We start from the raw sequence: 26,930 nt of genomic DNA on the forward strand, positions 1-26,930 counted from the left end.
CTCCAAAGAGGGCAAGAGAAGGAAAACACTTAAGTACTAATTCCTAAGAATATAAAGAAGGGTAGGAAAAATTTCTGCCCTCATTGATCTCGCATCTAAATGAGGGAAACAATATTTAAATAATTAGATTCAACCAAGATCTATGCATAGAAATAGAAGGTAATCTCAGAAGGGAAGACACTAACAAGCAGTTAGGGAGAATAGAAAAGGCTTCCTGCATGAAGTGAGATTTGAGCTAAATTTTAGAGGGAGCTAAGAGGCAAAGGTCAGAGCATGAGAGAGAACCAATGAGAAAGCATAAAGATGGGCAATGGAGTGTTATGGCCAAGGAATATCAAATTGATAGTAACTGGATATGAGAATGTGTGGAAAGAAAGAGCTTAACAGATGACTGAAACAGTAGGAAACATTTATAAAACACTTCAAATGCCAAACTGAGGTCTATAAGGTCACTGGAACTAATTGAGAAGGGGATGGGGGATTGACATGGAACTATACTTCAGAAAAATCACCTTAGCAGCTAGATGGTGGGTGGATATGAGGCAAAGAGCCTCAAGTAGAAGGCTCCTACAGTAATCCAGGCATGAGGTGATAATAGTCATTAACTATGATGGATGGCTGTGTGAGTGAAGAAGACTGGACATAAATAAATGAAGTGAATGGGACTGGGAAATCAGCAATAATTCAGAGATTGAGGACCGTGGCGACTGGGAGAATGGTGGTTCTCTGAGTACTAGAAGGAAAAACTCAAAAGAATGGCTTGTTTGGGGGGAAGAAATGTTGATATTGAGATGACTAGTGGACATCCAGATAAGATATCCAAAGGATAATTACTGATTGATGACTATTGCTCAGGAGAAAGAGTAGGTCTGGAAAATATAGATGAAATAAATATCTGAATAGGAATGATAATTGAATTCTTAGAAGCTGGTGAGAGCATCAGTAGTTTGAGGGGGGAAAAAAAGGATCCAAGACAGAGCCTTAGGGGGCACCCACAGCTAGTTGTCATGAAATGAATGAGGAACCAATAAAGGGGATGAGGATACAGTGGTCAGACAGATAAATGATTTAGGAGAGTACAACTACAAACCTAGAGGGAAGAGTAACAAGAGAGAGTGATCCACAGTACTAAAGGTTGCAGAAAAGTCAAGAAGGATGAGGATTGAGAAAAAATCATTAGATTTAGCAATTGAGAGTAATCTTTACCTATCTATCTACTTCTATCCTCCACTATCCCAGACATAACCTCAGCATTCATCTTTCTCTCTTAATGCTGTTGGTCAAGAAAGATAATTCCTAGGCAGGAGGTAGAAAAAGGTCTGGAACCTCCATCAAGAAACAGAAGCCCCAGAAGCAAACGGTTTGAAGATCGATGCTGCCCCTGTAGCAGTGAGGACTACAAGTCTACCTGTCTCTCTTCTCATCACCTTGACTTCTTTCCATTTTGTTCCCCAATCAAGCCAAGGCCAAAACAGGCAGTGCAAGGACCCACATAAGCCTCTCAGTTGGAATTGTAATAATACACTTGCCTCTGTACCTGACTCTAGGTACAGTTAAAGTTAAAGATTTTAGGTCTGTGCACTTCAGCCATTCTAACTTCCTTTCCCAGTCTTGGCTTGAGTTGGGTTTTTACCAACTTCCTCACATCCTGAGAGAGGAGCACTAACTTCCCTGTTTCAGCAAACATGTTATTTGAAGGGGATAGAGACTGCCAATTTAATTAAAGGTCTTACCATGGCTCTCCTATGTATAATTACATAACTATTTCCCCAAAATCCCAACAGATGAGAAGGTTGACTCTTGCTACTCTCTAAATTCAGTACACAAGGACAGAGCCCCATTTGTCCCACTCTGACTATAGCTCTTGGACCCATAAAGATTATTGTTCTCTGCATTCAGGTGAAATGGTATCTGGAGGTCTTGCTGTGGAAATTCTGGCAGCACAATGTTGCAAAATCTGACAGACACGTCTTTAAGGGAGAGTTTCACATAACCCTTTTTTCAGGAGATGGTTTGATGGGAGGAGGAAGCATATTGGGAAATGATAACGATATAATATTTTTAAAGCATCAATAAAACATTTTTAAAGAATATTACCTAGAATTATGTCATTAGTGATTATAATTAACTATTACTCTCTCTCCCTACCTTTTCTTCAGGTATACCCACAAGGGAAAGTGCATTAAATCACTAACACATTCGTGTATGAATTTATTTCTCAGATCACTTTCTCTTTGATAGGGACACTTAGGAAAATGAAGAGGAATGGAGAGGTACCAAAGACAAAATCTGCTTATTTCACAAATTTTCCTACAGCTGCTCCCATTCATGTGTGTATTCAGTGTTCTTTCATTCATTTTCCCCAGCTACTATAGTTATTTTATCAGCATCCTGTTAGGAAAGAGCAGTCTGTTTGCAGACCCAAAAAATCATTTTTAAAGAAAAAACAGTTACAGAAACTACCCGTCATCATAGTATGTTGCCAGAGTAAGTAAAATGCTAATGGGCAAGACACCAAGGACAAAAGTTCACCTTCTGAGAAACCTTTAGTAGAACCTTTTAAGTTTGAAAGCATGACCACTGTATTTATATACATGAAAGTAAATGCTGGACCCTGTGCCCAAGGCCTAATAGGAGTTACGCAGCAGATCTAATGAAAAACATCTCTCCCTTCCATCCCTTTTCTTGCTTGGTTTTCATAGACATCTGTGGGGTGATAGTGTTTTTGTATTTTTGTTTGTTTGCTTTGGCTAGAGGTTTTGTTGGGGTTTTTTGGGGAGATGGAGAAGGAGGATAAAAAATATTTGCTCCAGGACAAGTTCTATATTGTCTAAACCAGTGATAGGATAAATGGCAACAAGTAAGAAAAGTGAGAAGCAGGAGAGAAGCTATCAGGTTATGTAGGTGGGACCAATATAAACTATATGGCTACATAGAATTATTACAACATTAATGAGTTGAAAAATATTTGTCAAGTTTATTGGCAGCTTATTTTGGGATTAATAAACCTACACCAAGAGGTTTGTTCTGATTGGAAAAGCATACTATATCTAATCTGAAAGTTGCTGTGGACTTGTTGGGTTATTCTGGTCACAACACACATACCATAAATGAAAAGCTAAAAAAAGAAAATCTGTCTTAGAAACTAGTGTGTTGTAACATCTCAACACTAAAGAAGTCAACTAGGGACTAAGTAGCCCTGTATGTAATTAAAATACTGTTTACCCAATCAGCTTTACCAAAGAATCCAGTCATAATATTTAGAAGTCCACAAAAATGTCACATAAATGCCCTAAATCTAAGGGAAGAAAAGTTTATCAGCTGAGGGTATTAAAGAAGGTTAGTTGGAGCAGATCATTTGAGTTGGGATTTAAAGAATATGTAGGATTTCTCTAGGAGGAGGGAAAGAGATAGAGACATGGGTGGGGGGACATTGGAGGCATAGGACATATAAGCAAAGAAATAGAAATGGTAAAGTAACTTTTTTAAAGCAAGTTATTGTGATGGACATAATTTGAGTTCCTTTTGAAATGTTATATTTGAAGTAAACATCTAATTTTGTTTTATTATGGAATTATGCAAAGTTGTCACCATTATATCCATACAATTAACTTCAAGAGGAAAAAAAGTCATTTCAGATTTTGTGTAGATCCATACATCACACTTAGTTTTGTGGTATTCAAAGGATATACACTTCTCATCAGACTTTATGGTATGGATGATTGGTTCTATAGTATACCTATGATATTTTCCTCAACTCATCTAGGGTAATAACTATCGATTCTAATTCCCACAGAGGTAATTCTTATGAAGGATAGGGGCAAAAGTGGGGTAAAAAAGAAGGGGTAAGATCTCAGAGAGATATATTAAAGTTTAGGACCCATGTTCCCATGACTATGGCCCCAGCAAGTGAGAGAAAGAGACAAGATTACTTATCAAGGATGAAACAGGAGTGAGAGAAAGAAGAGCTTTTCTGGGGAGTAAAGAAAGGAGGGAGCAAGGGAAAGGTGAGATAAGCCCTGTCTGGGACCTTCTTATTTCAATTGATGATTCTTGCCGCATGCTAATCCAGTTATTTCTAACCTGCTGAAGGTTTCTTCTAAATATATGCATTACCTTGTGACAAATCCCTGGTCACTTTGTCCAGGTTTGATTTCTCTATTTTTAACTCCATAATAGTCTCTGTGAAGTAAGGGTCTTTCTCTCATATGAGCTATTCTCTCTCTTGGCACATTGTTCTGCCCATTGTTGTTCTGTATTTCAATCATGTCTGACTCTTGATGATTCCTTTTAGTTTTCTTGGCAAAGATGCTGGAGTAGTTTGTCATTTCCTTTTCCAGCTCATTTTACAGATGAAGAAACTGAGGCAAGCCGAGTTAAATGACTTCCCCAGAGTCACATAGTTACTAAGTACCTGAGACCAGATCTGAATTTAGGAACATAAGTCTTTCTTAACTCCAGGCCTTATATATACTCTGTTCACTATCCAGGGGTCCTCAAACTGCGGCCCGCAGGCCAGATGCAGCAGCTGAGGACGATTATCCCCCTCACCCAGGACTATGAAGTTTCTTTATTTAAAGGCCCACAAAACAAAGTTTTTGTTTTTACTATAGTCAAGCCCTCCAACAGTCTGAGGGACAGTGAACTGGCCCCCTATTTAAAAAGTTTGAGGACCCCTGTGTATACCACCACGCTGCCAATAATAGCCACTTAATGAGTGCTTGTTGATACTTTAGTGCAGTGAGTTTTTCTAATTTTGGTTTATTTCATTTATTAGTGTGAGTCCTTTTAGAAGCAGACTTATTTAGGTCCAAGGGCCTTTAGAAGGTAAGCTATCAAGTTATTCTTTAATCATTTCATGTATTATTTCTGTAAGCATGTATTTTGTTCTTTGAATATTCCCTAAGGTACTGGATGAGTCAAAGGATTTGAATGTGAATTCTGACTCTTCTACTTCATGACTGTATGACCTTGGACAATTAATTTAACCCTTCTGGGGCTCAATTTTCTTATCTGTAAAATGGATTGAAATGTTAAAGGATGATTTTTTTAAAATGAAATCATCAATGTTAAAGGAAGTGAAGGAAGATAGAAAAAGAGATATACTCTCTTGGTTGAGAAAAACTGGGGTCATAAAGATTCAAACATTAGTGAAAAACAACTGAACAATTTCTTAATAGTAGCAAGGGAAAAACCAACTAGAAATAAATTAAATGCCCATCATTTGGGAGATGGCTGAACAAATTGCAGCACACATATGAATGTAATAGGAAACTGTAACACCACAAAAAATCAGGAGTGTGAGGAATTTAGGGAAAAAAACCATGGAAGGCTTATCTGAGCTGATATTGAGTAAGGTGAGCAGAATCAGAACAATAAATATAATATTGGAGCTGAAAAAAAAACTCAGTCAACCTATGATTGTTAATTACAATGGCCAATTTCCATCCCAGTGAACAGACAGATGATCTGACACATATCCCTTTTTTGGGTAGAGAGATGGGATACTGCAGCTATGAAATATTGCATATGCTATCAGGCTATCTTTGGGTCAGATGGTTTTGTGAAGTGGTTTTTCTTTATTACAAGGGAAAGGTTGATAGAGGTCGGGGAGGAGAAAGCATATGAGAAGAAATCACTAAGGTGTAAATCAAAAAAGTATCAGTACAACTTTTTTTTTTAACATGTTATGGTTGGACTTGACGACTTCTAGCCATAAGCATGGCTGATGCTTTTAAAATGTGTCAGAATCATTATTTTAAGGAATGCTATTGTCCTCAGAAAACAAATCCACAATTGGAAAATGATAACTAAAATGTGTTTTTCGGTTCTTAAAGCCAAAATGTTAATTTCCTACACTTCAGTTCATTAATCTGTAATAATTTACTTTTCCCATGACCAACTTTAATCCACCAAAATATCACAAAAGGATGATTGTCACAGTGAGCAGCTAGATGGTTGCAATAAGATTGATTACAGGGCCTGAATCAAGAAGATTGATTTTTCCTGAGTTCAAATCTGGTCTCAGACACCTACTAGCTATGTGACTCTGGGAAAGTCATTTAACCCTGTTTGCCTCAGTTTCCCTATTTATAAAATAAGATGGAGAAGGAAATGGCAAACCATTCTAGTACCTTTTCCAAGAAAATCTTAAATGGGGTCACAAAGTTGGAAATGACTGAAATTCCTGAGCAATAATGATTGTCACAATAGTATAATGGGGACAGCTGTAGCACAGTAGATTGAATACTGAGCCTGGAGTTCAGAAGTTATGAGTTCAAGTCTAACCTCAGAAAATTATTAATCGTTTGATCCAGGACAAGTTACTTAACCTGTTTGCCTCAGTTTCCTCACCTGTAAAAAGGGAGTGATAAGAATAACACCTATTTCCCACTTAGAACAGTATCTGGCATGTAGTAAACACTATATTAATGATTTTCCCCTTCTCAATGCCTTGACAGCAATCTACAGATTTCTTTTTTCGATGGTCATTATAGAGTAACTGATTTAGTTACTCCATATTTGTCTAGCAACATTTTTTAAGTTAAATTTCAGCCCTGGGTATACACTGTTTTCCAGAAAAGTAGAGAAAGGGTTAATGGACCGTGCTTGATATGGTTCTGCTTTTCAATATATTCCACAGCCACACTTTCTAAATTCATTCATAATAAGCATTTCTCATTCATGTTCCACACTCCCTGTTTAAGCCCATGTTTCTTTTTCTAATTTCAAGAATAAATAAAATAAAATGTGAGCTTATGTTGTTATTTAGTATGAAAACACAGAACCTAATCATAGCTAATAACTTTAATAAATGCTAGGCTATGCCCCTTCCTTGTTTAGTATGTGTTTTGTATACAGAAGGTAACATAGACTGAATAAGTAGGATGCCAAGTTACAGATGGGTTTGTGGAATGTTATTTGACAGCCGATTAGAGTAATCTGACAGAAATGATGACTTAATCACCATGACAGACTCCAAATTCCCACATAGAATTCCACCCAGATTAATCTAATTTCCCTGCAATATTTTTTTTTGCCAGAAGTAAATGGTTACACTGCTTGTTTTTCCCCCATACACATGTCACATGGTTTTGACAAGAATGTAAATAGGTGCAGTTTTTACAGCGAAAAAATTTACTAAAAGTCTTTGAAGCTAAAAACTGATGTGTACCTTCATGTACCCTAGGTTTTTATTTTTATTTTGATTTTTTCCCTTCTATCTCTAAACATATCTGTGGATGATTAGAACCTGAATTGAATCTACATGGATTATTATCCTCAATGGCCCTCTCTTCAGTTTTTAACTGAGACTTGTTTCAGATTCCTCATGCAAAGAGCCTTTTTTTCTTTGAGAGATTTAGTCCACTCCGCAAGATATCCAGCAATAGCAAGGAAGAATCATTTGTTCCTACAGATGGATCCTTCCACATTTTCTGATTCAGAATAGAGAAGTTCCAAATTTTGTATTCTTCAGAAACTCTTATCTTTCCACTGGTAGTCCATTGAAGGTTGCCCATCAAAATCCACTTAAAAGTTTTCTTTAGAATAGGACCAGTGACTCAAAAATATTGCTTTACTGAGGTTGCTTGTATTCTACACTCCATTATGAAATTGGCCTCTTGAAAGAGTAGCTTCCTAAGAGGATGCAACCCAGCAGTGTGTGTTATCTGGAATGATAATGGCTATATCAAGATTCAAATAATTGATACTTTTTTATGATCTAGTTAATTCAAGATAAATCCACCTGGGTAGAGACAATTGGCTTAACTAGCACATTAACTAACTGCTCATTTTATAGATCCCATGGATCTAGTGTACACTGTTAACCTCAGTAAGATACTTCAAAATAGATCAATTAATCCTGGTCTAATGGAAACATCATTTTAATCTCCCAAAACAATTGCTAGTCATTTTGTTTATCAATAGGTATAGAGCACTACAGATAGACTGCCTCTAATAGCAAAAGCAGGCTGTAAGTTTCATTTAGAAGAAGCTGAAATGTCTTGCTTGTGTTGAAATTAGACTAATTTACATCCAAATTACAGGATGTCCCCAAAGTCTTAGTGTAGAAAAGCTTAAAACTACACCACTATTTTTGGGACACCCCATATAATTTTTGGTTCACTATAAACCCATTGTTACATAGAGGTTTTTTTCTGACTTTCAGAATAGACTCTGAGAAAATCTTAGAAATCATCTAATCCAAGACATTAGTTTTATAGTTTTGAAAACTGAGATGAAGTGATTGCCTTAAAACCATAGGAGGAATAAGGACCAAAACTAGAATACAAACTTAATTCCTCTGATTATGATTGCAGGACTTCCACTTAGCAGTTTTATTCCTTATAATGCTCTAATTCCATATTATTACTATTAAAACTACCACTACTATGACTACTGACTAACATTCATGTAGCACTTACTATGTGCTAGGAACTGAGTGAAGCACTTTTACTATAATTATCTCATTTGATTCTTACAACAACCTTGGGAAGTAGATATGATGAAAAAATCAAGCAAAACAGGTTGAACGATCTGTCCAGGATCACACAGCTAATAAGTATCTGAGGCTGAATTTGTACTCAGATTATCCTACCTCTAAGCCTAATTCTCTATTCACTGTACTACTTAACCACCAATAGGCTAGAAAGACTAGCCTATAATTTATTTTTTCTGTAATTAAAGTGAGGGGAAATTGTTTTTAAAAACTGAGGAAGGAAAAAAAATCAATATATTGAGGCTTCATGCTTGTAAAAACATATAATAGGCAATTTTTAGATAATTTAAACTCAGTTGTTATATAGTTAAGGATTCAATTCAGATGAAAGATTTTTAATCTTAATTGACTAAATTTGTCATTCCCCTTAGCCCTTAAAGGTTCAGCTTCTGTACTTGCAGAGAAACCATGGACCCAGACCATGGCTATATCTCCTTGATAACACTTGGTTTTACTAATTTTTTTTTTTAACATATTGGATTCTCTGGTTAATCATCACATTTTGGCATCAGAAAGACAAAGCTTCCACATGCTTCCATGAGTGTAACTCAGATAAAGATATCTTAGTTAGTTCACTATGGAGCACTTCCCCAAGACCTCTATAAAGTCAGAAATAAGAGACCTTAGGGAAGCTCATTATTCAATGTTTCCCATTTTCTTGAACCTACTTTTATTCCTTTTAGCCCAACCTTTACAGAGCAGAAGAGTAAAGCAGTCTGTTTGGAATATGACAGTAAGGCAGATGGCAATAATCATTTACCTGGAAGGAAATGCATGCTCATAGCCTTGTGGTATATGATTGTTAGAGTGGCTTTTTCTGACAGAATATGAAAGCCTTCTTTTGAGGAGATACCATATTTCCAGTGGATGGCTTTTCAAATGAAATCTTTTTTTTTACTGTCTGTAATCTTGAAGAAATCTTCAGAAAGCATAGGGTCATTAAAAATTATCATCATTTCATAACTTCTGTGGATTAACTGTGAAAGTCTAATTAACTCCCTCTACCTACCTGCTTTATTTTCACTCATTATTGAGTATGCTTTTATTTTCTTATGCAGAGCACACTTCTTTTGTGAATTCACTTCATTTTACCCCTCCTTTTATCTTTAAATATTTTATGGGCAGTGAGTTTATAATATGTTCCATCACGGCTGCTTCCTCAAGGGGTTAGGATGGGCTTAATAATGAGATGCATTCCAGTGACTGTGTAAAACCCATTTCAGGTTATAAATGGCATGTTTGATTGAATCTCGTGTTAAAGGTGGTTAACTTATCAATTGGTGATGGCCAGGGTTAAACAAGTTTCAACGTGAGTAGTTCTGTATGTAAGAAGCCAGCACCATCCCCCTTCTTTCCCCTAGGCCCATATCATTTATGCCCATGTTAACACTGGCTAGTCAAACTAAGAATCTTTGTATGAAACTGTTACGCCTCATGGGCCTATTCCTATGCCCAAGAATGAGACCCATTGATTTGGAATACTCACAATTCATTTGTTTATATAATGGGAGTCCTGGCTAGGGAAGAATAATGGAAATTGGTGTTCCTTAGCATAGTATCAGTTGCTGCTACATGTGTTTAGAGAAAGAGGTTGTAGAACAGTATAATCACCCTTAACAACTTATTCTCCCCTCTCCAGGGTTTTATTCTCACTTCTCTTTTACTTCCATTCCCATGAAGTAAGATAAGATTTCTGATACACCGAATCTAACATTAACTAACATTCTCACAAGTGAGAAATACCAGGTTATTTCTGAATTTGAATCAGGTAATAGGAAATTTGCTAATAGGTCTTCTTCTAATCTAGGAAATGGCAATCTTTTAATATAGGTGTTCTGTAATACAGTGGACAGAGCGCTAAATTTGCAGCCAAAAAGTCTTGAGTTCAAGTTTATCCTCAGGGACTTTCTTAGCTTTTTGATCCTGGACAAATCACCACCTCAGTTTCCTCATCTCTAAAATGGAGATAATAAAATTTCTTATCTCCCAGGGTTGCTGAAGGGATAAAACAAGATATTGGTAAAATGTTTTACAAACTTTAAAGTGCTATAGAATGCTAGCTATTATAGTTATTATTGTTGTTATAAGTTTATGGAAGAATAAGGTAGACTCTCTACCCCTCTGTTCTTCAGGATAAAGCAAAAATTGTTTCTCCAAGATTTACATTGAATTTTATAAGTCTTCAACTATATTAAGAAGACCCAGGAATAAGCTTGGTTATGGTTGTTGCTTTTTTCCCCCCCTCCACAATTTCTGGAGCTTCGAGGAGATAATAACTACTGCTTCCTAAGTTGTTTTTCTCTTTCTCTCACTTTTAAACAATGCCCTCTTTCTCCTCTTGGGCCCCAAACTAGATCACTGGAAATACTCTCGTCATCCATTTCCCTCCAAATCCTGATATAGATTTGAAAAGGTATATCATTTTGATTTTTAAAGCAATGTTGGAAGGTAGTAGTTGTTCTATCATTGTGTCTTCCTGGTTCTTTGAAGGAAGTGGGTGTGACCCATGACTGTCATTGCTACTTCCTTCAGGAAAGTTTAGGTTGAAACTCATTTGACATTTGAATGATTTTAGTCCTGCTTTATTGCTGGCCTGAAACTTGCCTATTCATAAAAATAGTTGTCAAGTTTTTATAAGATTTATTGCTTCCCCCCCCCAAAAAAAATCTCTTACCATTTTCCATCCCTTTCCTTGGGTTGAAATTTCAACCAAAGATCATTATCATTATTCCATATTGGTTGCATCGTGACTTTGAATTCATCCCTAGGCACTTCTTCTAAGACATTCTTTATAGTGAAGATCGTGAGGGTCAAGAAAGGAATACAGTATTTGGGGTCAGAACACGTGTTTTATATTCTACCTCCATTACTTTTTCTGTCTGCACAACCTTGGACCTTAGACTGCAGATTCTTCACCTATAACATGAAGGAGTTGGACTAACTGTTCTCTAAGGACTCTTCCATTTCTATATGCTTTGACCAAGACCTTTTATTGTTCTGTAGAATTTTAAACCAGAATGTTTTCACCTCAGAATAAACTTCCCTGTCTTCCTCCTAACACATATCCCCAAATTTTGAGGGTCATGAGAGTTTGTAAAAGTGAAAATGAGATGATCATAACCCCTGCCCTATGCTATTTAAATCTTACTTGACATTTTACACCCTGTATGTGATTAAAAGTCTATAACAAGTGAATGATGATTCACTTAGAATAGTATTTATGGAGCACCTTTTCTCGAGGAGGTCACAGATGTTCTCTAAATCATCTGCATAATATGTGTGAAGTAGGGTTGTCACCCATCCTGTAAATTCTCAGCTACTCTGAAAACTCAGATCTATGTATTTATAACATTTGAGAATGGATAGCAATAACTACATTTGCATTATTGCATTCCACTTATGGATTGTTGTTGTGTTTTAGTCGTGATTGATTCTCTGTGATCCCATTTGTAGTTTTCTTGGCAGAGATACTGGAATGATTGGCCATTTCCTTCTCTAGTTCATTTTACAGATAAGGAAACTGAGACAAACAGGATTAAGTGACTTGCCCGGGATCATTTAGATGTCACATTTGAACTCTTCCTGACTGCAGGTCCAGCTCTCTATCCAATTTACCACTTAGCTGCCCACATATGTATTTATGGATGGATGTTACTCTTAGAGAATATTACCTGGAGTGGGGAGAGCCTAAATTTGTTTCTTTGCCTTTTTTTACACCCTATTTTATGTTCTGTCTTCCAGACAAGTAGAATTCAGTTCATTGCTGAACTCTTTGCCCCCTGAAGCAAGCCCGTAGACTCCCATAGTGTAGGTTCAGTAGTGTTGAGCTCAAATAGAAATTGGGGGGCACTAAATTATACATAATGATCCCTGTGGGTCACATGTTGGCTTAATTTTAAAATGTTACATAATCTATGTCTCATTGTATTTTTATTTATTGGATTTATATTTTTTCTATTATATTTTAATCTGGTTCTAGTATGTGAATGTTGGGGACTATGTGTTTGACGCTTCTGGCCCAGGATAATGCAATGGTCTTTCATTAGTTTCTGTTTCTCCAATCTACCTAGGACACAAGATGCTAAAAAAGAATCTTACTAAGGCATAGAACTTACTATGTCATTGTTCTTCTCTGTCACTTTTCAGTGGCTCTCTAAGGTTGTGCTTAAAGACTTTCACTACCTGGTTCTAGCTTCTGACATTACTCCCTTTCATACATCCTCTATTACAGCTAAACTGAACTATTTGCTATTCTCAGGACATGATTTTATGTCTTCCATCTGCATCCATTTACCAAGGTCATCCCCTTAGAACACTCCTTCCTAAACTCTGCCTTTCAGAATTTCTTTCTTTTTTAATACCTTACATGTCCAGAGTTTGCCTTGGAGTTAAGAAAATTTAGATTCAAATCCTGCTTTTTATACATACTCTCTAAGAGTAAATTGTAGAATAGTTTCTAATCTGCATCTATTAATGAAGATTCCAAATAAGGAGTTCCCTAAGACAATGAAATCTTGGTCCTAAAAGAAATTAATATATATACTGAATATATGTTTCCTAAGGGAAGAACTTCTTAGGATGTTTTGCTATTGTTGTTTACTTGGGAAGAGGGGAGGTTGATTTTTATTTTGTTTTGTTTGCATCTGGGAGAGCCACAATTATCTCTGTTTCCCTTGAACTCCTTTCCTCCCTTAATAAATATCCAAAAAAATGTGGAAAGTGAGGATATAAGACTTTGTAAAAATAAAAATTATTTGAAACTCTGATCTAAGTCAATTTTTAAAATTTTGCTTGAAAAATCTGCTCTGTATAAGATTAGAAATGGTACAATGCATAAATTATTTATGTTCCACTCATTTAGTACTTAACCAAGCTCTGCTTTGTGGTTACTACCATTGTATTATTAGTTAAAGTTATTCTTTGTGTCTAGTTTCCTAAAAACAGTTTACAGATTAATTCAAAATTATATAATAAAATTCAAAATATGTAATGTCTAATGTAATTTATATGTATATATACATATGTGTGTATATATGTGAGGGCAGCTAGGTGGGACGGTGAATGGAGCTCCCAGTCTGGAGTCAAAACTTGCTGCTCTGTCCTCAGACACCTACTAACTATGTGAACCTGAGCAAGTCATTTAATCCTGTTTGCCTCAGTTTCCTCATCTGTAAAATGAGCTAGAGAAGGAAATAGTAAACCACTCCTGTGTCTCTGCCAAGAAAACCCCAAATGGAGTCATAAAAACAGATATAACTGAAAATGATTGAACAATAGTATATATATATCTATATACACATACATGTATATACTTTGTGTTCCACTGTGCTGCCTGGAACCGTGATACACATTTAATGAGCACTCAAATGTGTGTTAAATAAATGAATGGAAAATATTTCTCAGACCTTCCACCATAATTTCTTTGTTCAGAATCTAAGAGTACCTCACCTCTTAGAATATGGGAGACCCTATGAGAGCATCCACTTTTCCCACTCCCCTGTGTGCTTTCAATACCTCCAGTAGGCATTAGGTGGCTTGGACAGACTGATAATAATTTCACATCATTTAAATGCCTGAGCCAAGTACCATTCCCCTTTCATTTAAATTAGATAAAACCCAGAAATGTGGCATGCAAGTGATGGGAGTCCACTGGGGAAATTAAAGGTTCAAAGAGAACGGGACCCATTACAATCAAAGCAGTTAGCACAGCCAGTGACTCCATCCACCCTGTAACTTGTATGTTCCTTGGGGTACAGTGAAAAATGAAACAGAAGGGTTTCTGCAAGTAGTCAGAGGAATTTATTTTAATTGGGGATAGAGGCAGCATTCTGTCTTTGGAATAAATGCACAGTGGTGTGATTCAGCTTGCTAACGAATTGAACCCAAAATGCTATGTAGGAAACAACAGAAAATTCCACACTTCCTCCATGGAAAATTCACATATTTCCCTCCTGTCCCTAAAATGCAGATTTAAAATGACTGTAGGTTCATTTCTTGGCCCCAGGAGTTTGCATTCTGTTCTGTATTTGGCCTCTTTTTTAAAAAGGGAAGTTTAAATGATAGCATAGGAATTAGTCAAATACCAATCCCTCAAATTGCTCACTGAAATAACTATGATCATAGAACCAAGAAAAATGCACGTGATGGACAATTAAAATGGTCTGAGGCAAAACAAATTACATTCGGAATGATACTAGTCTTTGGGGCCCAGTGAATTAAGAGAATTCAATTCGTGGCAATAAAATAGTATGTTAATGTTTAGCTTACATTTTAAATGGTTATTGGGGCCTGTTTTAACTTTGTAGCTTTCTTTTACTTCAAGGATATTAAGTATTGATCATCTACCTTCTAACCTCAATGTTATTCAAACTTAGTGGTATCAGATGACATTGTTTTTCATTTATCCAATCTACCTTTACTTTTTTTTTATTTGTCTTTTTAGATGCATCATCCCATTCAGATGAAACCTGCAGATAGTGAAAAGTCAAATGGTAAGTGAAAAATGCTTGTCTTATTTAATAATGATGCTTGTGTCTTTAAATTAAAAATTGAGGAGAAATAGGAAGAAGCCAGTTCCAAGTATCCTTTTCTGTGTAAAAAGCTGAGAACTATTTCAGAAAATAGTTCTGCAGCTGTCAGGTCTGAAGAAATGATGACCTGATCTGTTGTCCCATTTATCTCTTGTGTAAAGATGTTTAGAAGGTGTTACAAGAAATAGTTTTCTGTCTTTCTCCATTTGGGGCTTGCCCTGGGTCATGGCCCATTGGCATTTAGCTTTCCTTGATCTTCCCCTTTAGTGTAGGTGGTAGAGAAAGAAGCAAGAACATTTGTTACTCTGTGAAAAGAAAATGTGACCATGAAGGCAGGGGATTGCCTATTAAGAATTAAACTGAATTTTTTCCTCATTTTCATTCATTCCTCAGTTGGAGTAATTTTTTTAATTCAGGTAGCCGAAAGCAAAATGAGCAAAATTTATTTGCATCAGGGTTAATTCCAGATCAGATTACTAATTAAATAAACTATGCAATTTACAAGGTCCATGAAACCACTGGAATTTGTCCCTTTCGGAGCTCAGAGACCTGGTGATCATGCTTATCTATTTGATATTTTTACTTCTGTTTTAGCAAAGCTGTGTCCTTATTTTTTTTAATGTGCTGAAATATATGTTAAAGGAATCTTCTATCTTCTTTCACTGCAGAGCTTCTCAGTCCCACAAGGTTGCCATAATAATCAGCACTGTTTCCTTCCAACAGGCATTTTTGCACCTCATTAATTAGTAATCAGGGCAGAAGCCATGCACTTAGAGATCTACATATCTGCAAATGTAAATTATGATTGGGCTCTAAATCTCTCCACAAGGTTTTTTTTTCTTTTTTTGTAATTGTAGTGCATCCCATTTTCTGGCTTCTTCACAGACTATAAAGTTTTGAAGAAAATAAGAACTTGCCAAATTTTTCTGGAAATAGACAATAATCTGACTTTTTGTTGGAGATATGTCCATTTTCCCAGTCCCTCCCATTCAACCCAACTCCCTTCTACCTATCCTGATAATATTTCTATCCTGAAAAGATCCATTACCTACATATGCCTCTGGCCTCATTATTAATAATGAGTTAGACATTGGACTAATTGTCTAAAAATCTCTTTAAAATCTAAACTGTATCATTCTGAAACATATTTTGATTCTTAGTAAAATATACATTTGTCTCATTAAGAGGCAAGAACTTTGTGTTAAGAAAATGGTTTAGCTCAGTACAACACAGTTTATAGTCTTTAGAATCCAAAGATTTCAGTTTAAACCTAGGTGCTACCACTTGCTACCTCTTTGATTTGATTAAACAAATAACTTAATTTCTCTGGGCCTCAGTTTCTTTAAGTGTAAAAATGGAGTTCAGCCTAGATAACCAGTCAAGTCTGAGATTTAAAAGTATATCATTCTATGACCTAATCTTTTCAGGAGAAAACCTGTAGAATTAAAGTAATTATCAGGAATAAAATCAGACCCTAGTCAAATGATTAAGGTTAATATAGAATTTTTGTTCCTATTTCTGAATTTTTTACTTAACTTTGCTCATGATAGATGAAGTCTTAGAGGATAGTATAGATTGGTAGGGCAAAATGAGAAGAGCATGAGAGAAGTTACACTTAGGTTTCTCTGTTTGATTTCAGCTCCAGAAAAAAGGGGTATTTTTAGGTTCACTCTGCAAAAACAATAGCAGAAAAAAACCAGGCTATTTTATTGTTGGAATCATTATACTATACTTCTCTTATTTCAAGGCATTTTTGACAGATAAGCACAGTAACTTGTGCAAAGCAGATATGTGAAGGAGTGAATAAATGGGCATTCTCCAGAAATTAGTGCCTTGAGAGTTTTCCTATTGAAGGCATGATAGAGATTTGAATATATAATACTTTTAGCCACCAAAAAAAAAAAAATTGGTTAAACCAGTTCTGAATTTGGATATATAGGCCCAACTTCAGTTTTCAGGTTGACATTCTCAAAAGTTGAAGAATGTGACTGAACTGAAGGTTGCTTTTAAAGGATGACAGCTTTTCATTTTAGAAGCCTTTCAAAAATAGAAGGATCAGAAGTATCCTATGTTGCATTGACATGGGCGGGTTTCACTTCTTTCTTTAAAGTTATTGAGGAAGCAGTGAAATATATAATTTCCTAAAGTCTGTGATAAAAAAGCCCACCCCTCCCTTATCCCCCACCTCCAGCCTTTACAAGGTGCTTTTGACAGGTAAGCATAGTTTTAGAAAGCTCAAAGAGCACAAGGATTTCTTTAGATCAGATTCTCTAAATAGCTCCTATAGTTGTGAAAGAAATATAACAAGCTCTAATTGCAGTGTTATTGAGTTTGCTGACATTTATGGATGGCACAAAAGACTCATCACAGTAAGACATTGGCTGTCTTCATTATCAACATGCTCAGATTCCTGAAACTCTATATTTGCAAAGAATAAGGCACTCCTAATCACAGATTAATTAGTGATGGACAAATGAAGTAAAGAAAAATAATTACCCGTTGAGCCTTCATCCATCTAGTCAGTTCAACATAAGCTGAACTTTTGCTTGTTTTAGCAATGTTGACTTGCCCAAGTTTTCTATCCTAGAGTTCACATTCCATTAACTATGTTTTGAAGGCGTTCACAGCTTTGTGTCATGCTTCCCCTTTAAACTGGCTTTGAATTAAGCTTGGTCCCCTATAAGATTTATGAAATGTTCTATAATTTTATGTGTCAAACAAATTCTCATTCTGGTGACAAGCAGTAAAGTACTAGTTAACATATAGGAAAAACTATTTTTTCTAACTTTTTTATGTGACGACCGCACTAGCACCCAGGACACCCCAGAATCAGCCAAAGTCAAGAGAAGCAAAAGTCCTTAGTCTTTATTCTTGGTCTTTAGATGCAGGATTGAACAGGATGAAAGCAGAATTTCCGTGACCTCCTTCTTCCTCCTCTACTGCAAAGAGTGACTCTGGCTAATCTTACTCCACCCTCTAGTCCTTCCTACAATTCTCTGTATACACCAATCATTGAGCCAGCACAGGATAGTGGAAAGGACCATTTTCCAAGCATATGCCCATAGAGTATTGTCCAATCAGTAATTATCCCTAAGTGCTTGAACCAACCTCAGTGCAACGACTCAAGAGTTTCAGCCCTCTATACTTTTGCTCCTTTCAAACTATAAACATCACATCTTATCCAGGTTTAAGAGTGCTTGTTTGGACAGAGCTTAAAAACCTGTGGAGAGGTTTTTTTTTTCCTTAGCACAATTTTCCATTTCAATTCAAAAAAGCTAAATAAAGATGCTACACATAGCTTTAGTCAATTAAGGTATTAGCTGGGGAAGAAAAATATTGTGCCATATGATGGCCTCATTTTTAGCAATTTCTCTTTCTGCTAACATCAGTTTTAAAAGATAAAAGCTAGATCCATTAACATTTCCAAATTAACAAAACTTTAAGTCTAGATATAAGTTTAAAAATAAGGGTATAACTTGTGAAAGTAAAATCAGTTTCTGCATCGTGAATGTCATCGCTTTGTTGTTATATTAACTTACTCTCAGCGTTACTAACTGGAATGTCATTCTCCTTGCTAAAACAAGGAATGGGAGAGAAAGAAAGGAGAGAAAGGGAGAGAGAGGAGAAGGGGAGAAAGGAAGAGAGAGAGAGAGAGAGAGAGAGAGAGAGAGAGAGAGAGAGAAATGAACACATAAAAGATATAGATATGAGTGCATACCTGTGTGTGGGTGTATATGTGTATTTCTCCTCCTAACTTTGTCTGGGGCTCTTAAGGCATAGATTCCAAAAATACCGTTTAAGCCTGCTATCTCTTGTCTTGAGGCCTCCAAAATCCCTACTGTCCCTGCTTGAAGTTCACAGCCAGCTGTAGTAAAGATAACTAAATATTATCAACTCAGGAAAGAGACCCATAAAGACTACATTTTAAAAAGGGAGGAATCACAAGGCATTTCCAACTAGTGACTTTCTGATTCACTGAAAGATGAAGAAATAATTTTGAAATTCAAAGTAGAGAGACTCACAGATTTGGAGGCAGTAATTAAATGCCATATGTTAGCAGTAACACATAGAAAAGTTGTTAATTAATTCAGTCAGCCCTAAATCCAGGTGTGACTTTGACAGATTGTACACCAAGGTGTTAGCAGACTTACAATTAGAGATTAAAAAAAGACATTTTTTCCCTGACAAAAAAAAAGTAAAACCTTTTATATTTAAACAATTAACCCTTTTTCTATTTATTCCATGGAAGGGACGATATATTTACAAAGGTCATTGGCAAATAGTACCAGGTTTATATTAATTGAATAATATTCTTATTGTATTTGAAATTGGGTTTTTGGTGGTTCATTTTTCATTCTTGAGGGAGAAGAACTCATCCAAAAAGTATGATTGCAGTGTTAACTGTATTTGTCAAAAATATCTATAGAAATTCCCAAGAAGAATGTATGTTATACCTCATAAAGAAATGTTTGTGACAAATAGGTAATTCTCCTTTTCTTAAATCAAGGAGAATTTGTACAATACAACAACACACCAAATACTTAAATGCTATGTGCTGGAGTTTGGGAATATGAAGTAAGGGGAGAGAAAAAGTCCCATCTAAAGGAACTGATAATCCAAAGGGAGAAGTGAACATGTAAATAACTAAACATGAATGGAAAGTTGATAGAGGATCATGTCAGAGAGTTGGCACTAACAGTTGGAGGTAGGGGAGGAGAACCAAGGGAAAGGTTTCCTGCAGAAAGGGATTCCTGAAGATTGGGATCTAGAGAATCTAGATCTAATTTTCCCTATTTTATTGTCAACCCAAATATGTTCTCATTGTACCTCAAGAACCAGAGAGAGACTATAAATTAATTCCAGAATTTAGATAAGAGAAACATCCTCTTACTTCCCTGGCTTAGCTCAGGGGCTAGCATATCGTAGGTACTTAATAAATATTTATTTACTCTCTACTTTCTGCACACCCCATTCTTTTTTCTCTTCATTGAATTATATGTATTAAGGTGAGGAAAAGGTAATAATAGCATCCGTTTAACAGCTTGGTGTCTGCTGGAATTAATACATACAAATACATATATCTGTATAGTCATACATATATATATACATGTCTGTATATATTTATATATGTAAATATAGCATTTTACCATTTCTACAGTATTTATTTTATCTCATGGTTATAGTCAAAAGAGTCTTGATTCCAAAGTAACATTTACATAGTTCTTAGCATTTACCAGTAATTTTTACCAGACACAGTTGGTCCTTACAACAAACATGGGAGGGAAATACTATTTCTATACCCATTTTACAGTTGAAATTGCAGTAGACATAGTTGGTCCTTACAACAATCATGGGAGGGAAATACTATTTCTATGCCCATTTTACAGTTGAAATTGCAGTAGTCATATAGCTAATAAGTATCTGACACTGCATTTGAACTCATAACTTTCTGAAGATAGAACACCAGATCTAAAGTCTCAGCTAGCTGGGTTTAAATTCCCAGCTTGGTTACATACCACTTCTATGATGTGAACAAGTCATTTCTCTTTGAGCCTTAAGTTTCTTCATCTCCAAGAGAGTAATTTAAGTTCAGTGATTTCTATGGTCCTTTCCAGATCTGTGATCCTAAATCTGTGAATCTTGTGAAGTTGTATAATTTATTCATCCCTATTTTACAAAGGAAAATTGAATTTGATAGATTTCTGAAATTCAAATTTCTCGTTGCTAGCAACAAGCAAATAGTAACCCCAAACCAGAGAGTCTTGCCTTCTTACAAGGCAATTTCCATTTTCTGATCATTCATCTTTGGAAAGGGGGAAAAATCTTTACTTTTTTCCAGCTAAATTCAAAAGATGGATGTTTAATTTACTACAAAATCGCCCTCAAGCTGGAAACCTGCAAATTGTTTTAGCTAAGTGACATAATTATAGGTTTATAAAGATCAGTTGGGAATTTGTCATCTGCTGTTGTAAAGAAATTAGAACCAAATTCTTTTGGATTTGAGCAAAGAGTGAGGTATTGTCTCTTTAAATTTTTCCAGAGACAGATTCTTTCTTTCTTGGAGTTTCAGCAGAGGAAAAGAAAAGCAAGTATGACTATACCTGGAAGGTTTTTCCTTTCCCATCTCTCTTATCTTAATTATTTTCTTCCTCTTTTCTCTCATCCTCACAAATAACCTATAAGCACTTAGTTGAAAGAGGATCAAATTGTATTCTGCATTTGCTTGGAGAATTCATTAATCTTAGATTGCCTCTGACTATTCTTACTTAGTGGGTCAAATTAAGGAGGACTCCTTTTTAGGAGTAGAATGTCCCAAGCTACTTTCTGATTTTATTATGACTGTTTTTAATCTGCCAATCCCCTAACTGCCACCACCACAGTTTCTTATGAATAATCAGCAATCCGTTTTTACTAGAAGCAAACCATAATATGAAATTTTTCACCAGCTAGAGAAGTTGCTGTCCAGCAAAACACTCGCCTTTTCCTGGAAATCAAAGCAAGCAAGTGATCTGTCCCAGATCACACATCCAGAAACTAGCGAGGTTGAAACTGAGACCCACTCAAACAATGGTCTTTTAATTCTAGCAATCTCTCTAATAAGTCAGGCTGCCTCTCTTAAATATGAAAATAATAAAGGTACTCACAGCCCAGTGACCCAGTAGAACTAATGGAAATAAAAGACAATAAAAATATCAAGCAAAAATATAAAAACATGTATATATCTATTTATATCTTTATACAAAAATGTATGATATCAGTGAAATTTAAAGAGAGATGCCAAAGTGACTTGATTTGTTAGAGCTCTTCCTTACATTGCTGTTTAATTATTTATTCTTTGTGTTTCTGAGAAATGTATCTCAGTGAAACAGTATTTCCCTTGGGATTATATAATCTTGAAATAAGGAAGACCTAACATCAACTCCAATCGCAGACAATGAAAGACGTAAGGACATGAAATTAATATCAAAAGACCCTAACACTCTGTACTTTGATGTCAGTGAAGGTCCTAAAGATCCAGTCCATTAAGTCTCAGTGTTCCAAAGAGGCAAAGTTACCCCAAAATGAGACTAAGCAGGGCTAACTGACTCTACCCACAAGTACAACAGTGAAACAGATTCTGGCTCTGACCCAAAGAACAAATTCAGAAATTAAAAGACTATACCAACTAGTGTAAAAAACAGAACTAGAGATGCGTAATAATTCAGCCTAGAAGATAATGATTTCATAATAACTGCAAGCAATGACTCCAAAGGGGGAAAATGGATTTTCCACAAGGATCACACGAATGCCTGGAATAAAGGAAGCAATAGTTTGTTTTTTGGTTTGTCTCGTTCTTTTAAATGAAATAATAGCTCTGAAAGAAGAATTGAAAGAAGAATAAACGGTTTAGAAGAGAACATTGTAAAACTTATGAAAGTAACAGAATATCAGAATCAACCAAACAAATCAATGACTTTTTAAGAGAACAAGAAATGTTAGAACAAACTCAAAGGACTGACAAAATATAAAAAATGTAAGATATCAGATATCAAAAACTACTGACCTAGAAAACAAGCCAAAGAAAGATACTTTGAGAATCTCTGTTCTCCCTGAAAACCACGATTGTTATTTTTTAAAGAATAAAGCTTAGACACTATATTTTAAGAAATCATAAATGACAGCTTCCTAGTTCTGCTACAACTAGAAGGCAAAATGAAGCTAGATAGAATCTACCAATTATTTCCTGAAAGAAACCTCAAAACACAGTCCTATGTACTCCTGGTAAATGTGGTAGCCAAAATTCAGACTCCACATAAAAGAAAAAAAAAATTGCCAACATCCACAAACGATTCCACTTTCAAGATCACCTAAGATCTGAAGATCTGACAGCTTCTAATCTAAGATTACAAAATTCCAAAAGGCAAAAGATAAAGGTTTACAACTAAGAATAACTTAGCCAGCAACGCAAAAAATAATCTTAAAAAAGGGAGAAAATAGAGAACTTTCAAGTTTTTCTGGTGAAGAAATCAGAGCTGAATAGAAACTCTGGAATATAAACTCAAGAGTCCAGAGAAACTTAGAAAGATAAATGTATTTGAGCAGTTGGAAGGAGCCAAATGATGCTCTATAATCCTGAAATTTAATAGGGGAGGGAAAAAAAGTGTCCCTTAAGAACCTTAATGAATCCAAATGATAGTGAGGAAGTTAAATAAGAGAAGCAGAAGACCTGAGGATTCTAGAATTGTCATAGGAGAAAGAAAAGGGAGGGAGAAATGACCACATTGCTATAGAAAGGAGGAAGAAGGGATGGAATTTTTTAGTACTCATAATTGAAGTTCATGAGAAGAATATTCAAAAGTATTGAGATAGGGGGTCAGAGATACTGGATATCAAATTAACTTTATTGTTGTATAAATCAAAGGTTAAAAGGCATGTATGCATACATACATAAATACACACACAATATTATAATAATATATCAAATTCAACAAGGGACTAGTTTGGATGAAGTGTGTAGGGAGAGGGAAGATAAGAGAACTATTATGGGAAGGAAATAGTCCCAAACAAAAAATTTCTGATCCTTAAAGGGGCTTAAAAGAAAGGGGAGAGGAGCAAACAAGTAGGAACTTAGAGTGTATCCATTAATTAAATGATTGAGTAATATGTATGTACTGGAATATTATTTCACCCAAAGAAATTATGAAAGAGATCATTTCAGAGAATTTTGGATAGCATGATCTTATGTTAGTAAGGTAAATAGATCCATAACACTTTATATGATTGTTGTTTAGTCATGTCCACTTCTTCCTGGACCCTTTTAGCATTTTCTTGATCAAAATACTGGAGTAGTTTACCATTTCCTTCTGCAACTTATTGCACGGATGAGAAAACTAAGGCAAACAGAGTTAATTGTTATAAAGCTGGTAAATTTATATGAGGCAGCACTGTTTAAAAAATATATATTGAAAGGTTTAAGAATTCTCTCTAGTGCAATAACCAACTGTGTCTACAAAGGACCAGTATTGAAACATGTTATTCGTTTCCTGACATAGTGCAGGGGGAGGAGAGACATAGATTTTTGAACACAGACATGATGTGGATTCCTTTTGCTTAACTATACCTACTTGTTTTGATGATTGTGGATTAGAGTGTGAAGCTGTTGATTTTGAGCTACTGTACCTCTCTTAAATCCAATTCACATGCAAATCAAGACATCACCTCTTAAAATCTTTGGTATTTCAAAATAAACAGTAGCTAGGGAACTTTTTTTTTTGTCTTTTAATGGGGTGGGAGGGTAGGAATGGTTAGAAATAGTGATGACAGAAAGCATTGAAACATTTTTTTAGTGCATAGAAGAGAACAGTAAGTAATTCAGAAGGAGACAAGCAGAATAGTTTTGAAGTAATGGATTGAATGTATTATACACTCTTTTAAAAGCAAGTGGTACAAAATGGAGATTCAGTTTTATATATAATCCTCATTTTATGTTCTATGTATATGGAAATGTTCTTTTTTGGTTTTAAATTAAATAAATTTTTTTCAAAAGAAGTCATGTTATTCTTACTGTCATGGGAAGAGGCATCTGAACTTGTAATTTGGTATAGAAAATTCTCTCCCAATATTATCAACAACTATTCTGCAATTTAGAATCTCATAGAGTTTCCTGAGGAGAAAAAAGAGATTAAATGACTGGCCCAGACTCACAGAACTAATAATAGATGAAAGGGAGGATTCGAACCCAAGGTCTTCTTAAACCCCAAATCCACTATACCACATTTTCTCTACTATTTTTATTGTATTAAACAATCTGGTGTAGCAAGATTCAATTGCCACTAATCTCAAACTGAGAGACAGAGACAGACAGAGAGGGAGCAAAACCCTTAGAGACCATCTAAATCCAAACCTCCCTCTAGGAAAAGCATCACGCGTATGGTACTTTTTAATGCTATAAAGGTAGAGGAATTATTCAGTAAATAAGCTTTTATTAAGAGTCTACTATATGCTGTGACATTTAACATGTATAGGACTGCTTGCCATCTGGGGGAGGGGGTGGAGGGAAAGAGGGAAATAGTCGGAACAGAAGTGAGTGCAAGGGATAATGTAAAAAATTATCCATGCATGGGTTCTGTAAATAAAAAGTTATAATTATGGGGGAAAAAAAGAGTCTACTATATGTCGGTCACTGTGCTAAATGCTGGGGATTAAAAAAAGACAAAGATCAGTCATAATCAATAAGCATTTATTAAGCTCCTACTATGTGCTAGCCATTATATATATTAAACCCTGGGGACATATGAAGAAAAGCAAACAACAAACAACCAAAAAAAACCCCACTCTTTGCTCTCTCAGTCTAATGGGGGAAACAACATGCATTTTAAGAACTGGAATTTGAAGGTTGTTAGGACACTTTTCCTTTTTTGTAAAATAGCTTCATCACAAAAGGACTCTTTTACATCCTAAAGTTGTTCCCTGTGAGCAGGAGCTCGTTTGTTTTCTCCACTGAGAGTTGATCTTCCTTTCAGACGAGAAATGATGGACCAAAGAGGCTGAAAGGGCCTAGTATGAGCTGTGTAGGTCAGTGTAGTAGAAAGCAACCGAATGTGCTAATTAGCCTGAAAAGAATTGTTTTATTTCCTCCTGCTTCTCCTCTCCTCCAAGCTCATCAGCATTACTATTCAAAAATGGGAATGAGGCCCTATCTTAATACCTTGGCACCTTAGCATTTTGGGTGCTAGACATTAAAGCTCTTTCTATTTGAAAAACACATTTCCTTTCCTTAAATGCTTTTAGACAGAAGTTTTCATTCCCTCATTTCATTATATCAATTCCTGTTTAGTTTTCTCTCCTGACTTTTTTCCTTTCTTATATCTTTTTTTGGGGGAATATTAAGTAAAAGTTATACCCCCCCAAAATATCTCTGTGATATAAAAACATTTGCCACTTAGGATTTTTTTAAATTTTGCTAAATGTATTTCTTTTGTTACTCTTAGGCATAAAGAATACGGGAGCAGTAGGGCACTAAGTATTATAGTATATCTGATTAAGTATAAAGACAACATCTTTATGAAATGATGAATGACCCAGAAAGAGCAAAGAGGGGGAGAAGGGGCATAAAAAGGGAGTGGGAGGAGGGATTGGGGAGCTTGTAAGTATAAAGTGTTTGCCTTAGGGCCTATCCTCAGTTTCAGAGTCAGACTCACATGATTGGAACTTGGTCTGATGTAGTAATGAAGCATTGATTACAGCAGGGGGAGGGGGAAGAAGATGAAATGGCCTTTGATCATTCATTATTTTTATCTCCTAGCTGTGGAAGACAGAAAATTGTTCATAGGAATGGTTTCGAAGAAGTGTAATGAGAATGATATCAGGGTGATGTTTTCTCCATTTGGCCAGATAGAAGAATGTCGAATCCTCCGAGGACCTGATGGGCTGAGTCGAGGTGAGTGTGCTGTCTATAAAGTCTCTTTCCTTAAGTGCTAATTGGAACTCTGTGTCACAGTCAAGGTAGATGCAGTCACTGGGAACAGCTAGAGGTTACCCTGTAATATGTCCCATGTGATGAAGTTATCCACCTGAACTTTTCACCGTAGCTGAAATTATCACCTTTTATTTCAAAAGTCAAGGAGGTCTCAGTGCCAACATATTAACTCATGTTATCACTCTGTTTGTTCAATGGAAAAGCTGTCATGGTACTCTAAGAAAACACATCCCCCTTTTTGATCCCAGATTGTAGTTTGTTTTCTTAGGCCTGGGGGAGCGAAGGTTCAGAAGCTAGGGATATTGGTTATTTGTGGTTTTCATTTTAGTCTCCTGATTTTTCTGCCTCTGCCAGAAAGAAATATTAAGATAATTACAGACTCTTTGATAGTGATACAGAGCAGGACAAATTTAGCTTTTCACACGAAGCCCCATATGGACTT

General features: G+C 35.7%; 1 protein-coding gene across 20 annotated transcripts in view; it reads left to right on the forward strand.

The window, feature by feature from the left end:
* The window catches only part of CELF2 (CUGBP Elav-like family member 2), a 969,093-nt gene that overhangs the window by 860,401 nt on the left and 81,762 nt on the right, over nucleotides 1-26,930 (forward strand). For all 20 annotated transcript variants that reach the window (XM_031940494.1, XM_031940495.1, XM_031940484.1 and 17 more), the window contains 2 exons: nucleotides 14,943-14,991; nucleotides 26,315-26,449. In XM_031940494.1, the coding sequence (XP_031796354.1) occupies nucleotides 14,943-14,991; nucleotides 26,315-26,449 (184 nt within the window). The remainder of the gene's footprint in view (nucleotides 1-14,942; nucleotides 14,992-26,314; nucleotides 26,450-26,930) is intronic.

Source organism: Sarcophilus harrisii, chromosome 5 (assembly GCF_902635505.1).
Source record: "Sarcophilus harrisii chromosome 5, mSarHar1.11, whole genome shotgun sequence".
NCBI classification, from domain to species: Eukaryota; Metazoa; Chordata; class Mammalia; order Dasyuromorphia; family Dasyuridae; genus Sarcophilus; species Sarcophilus harrisii.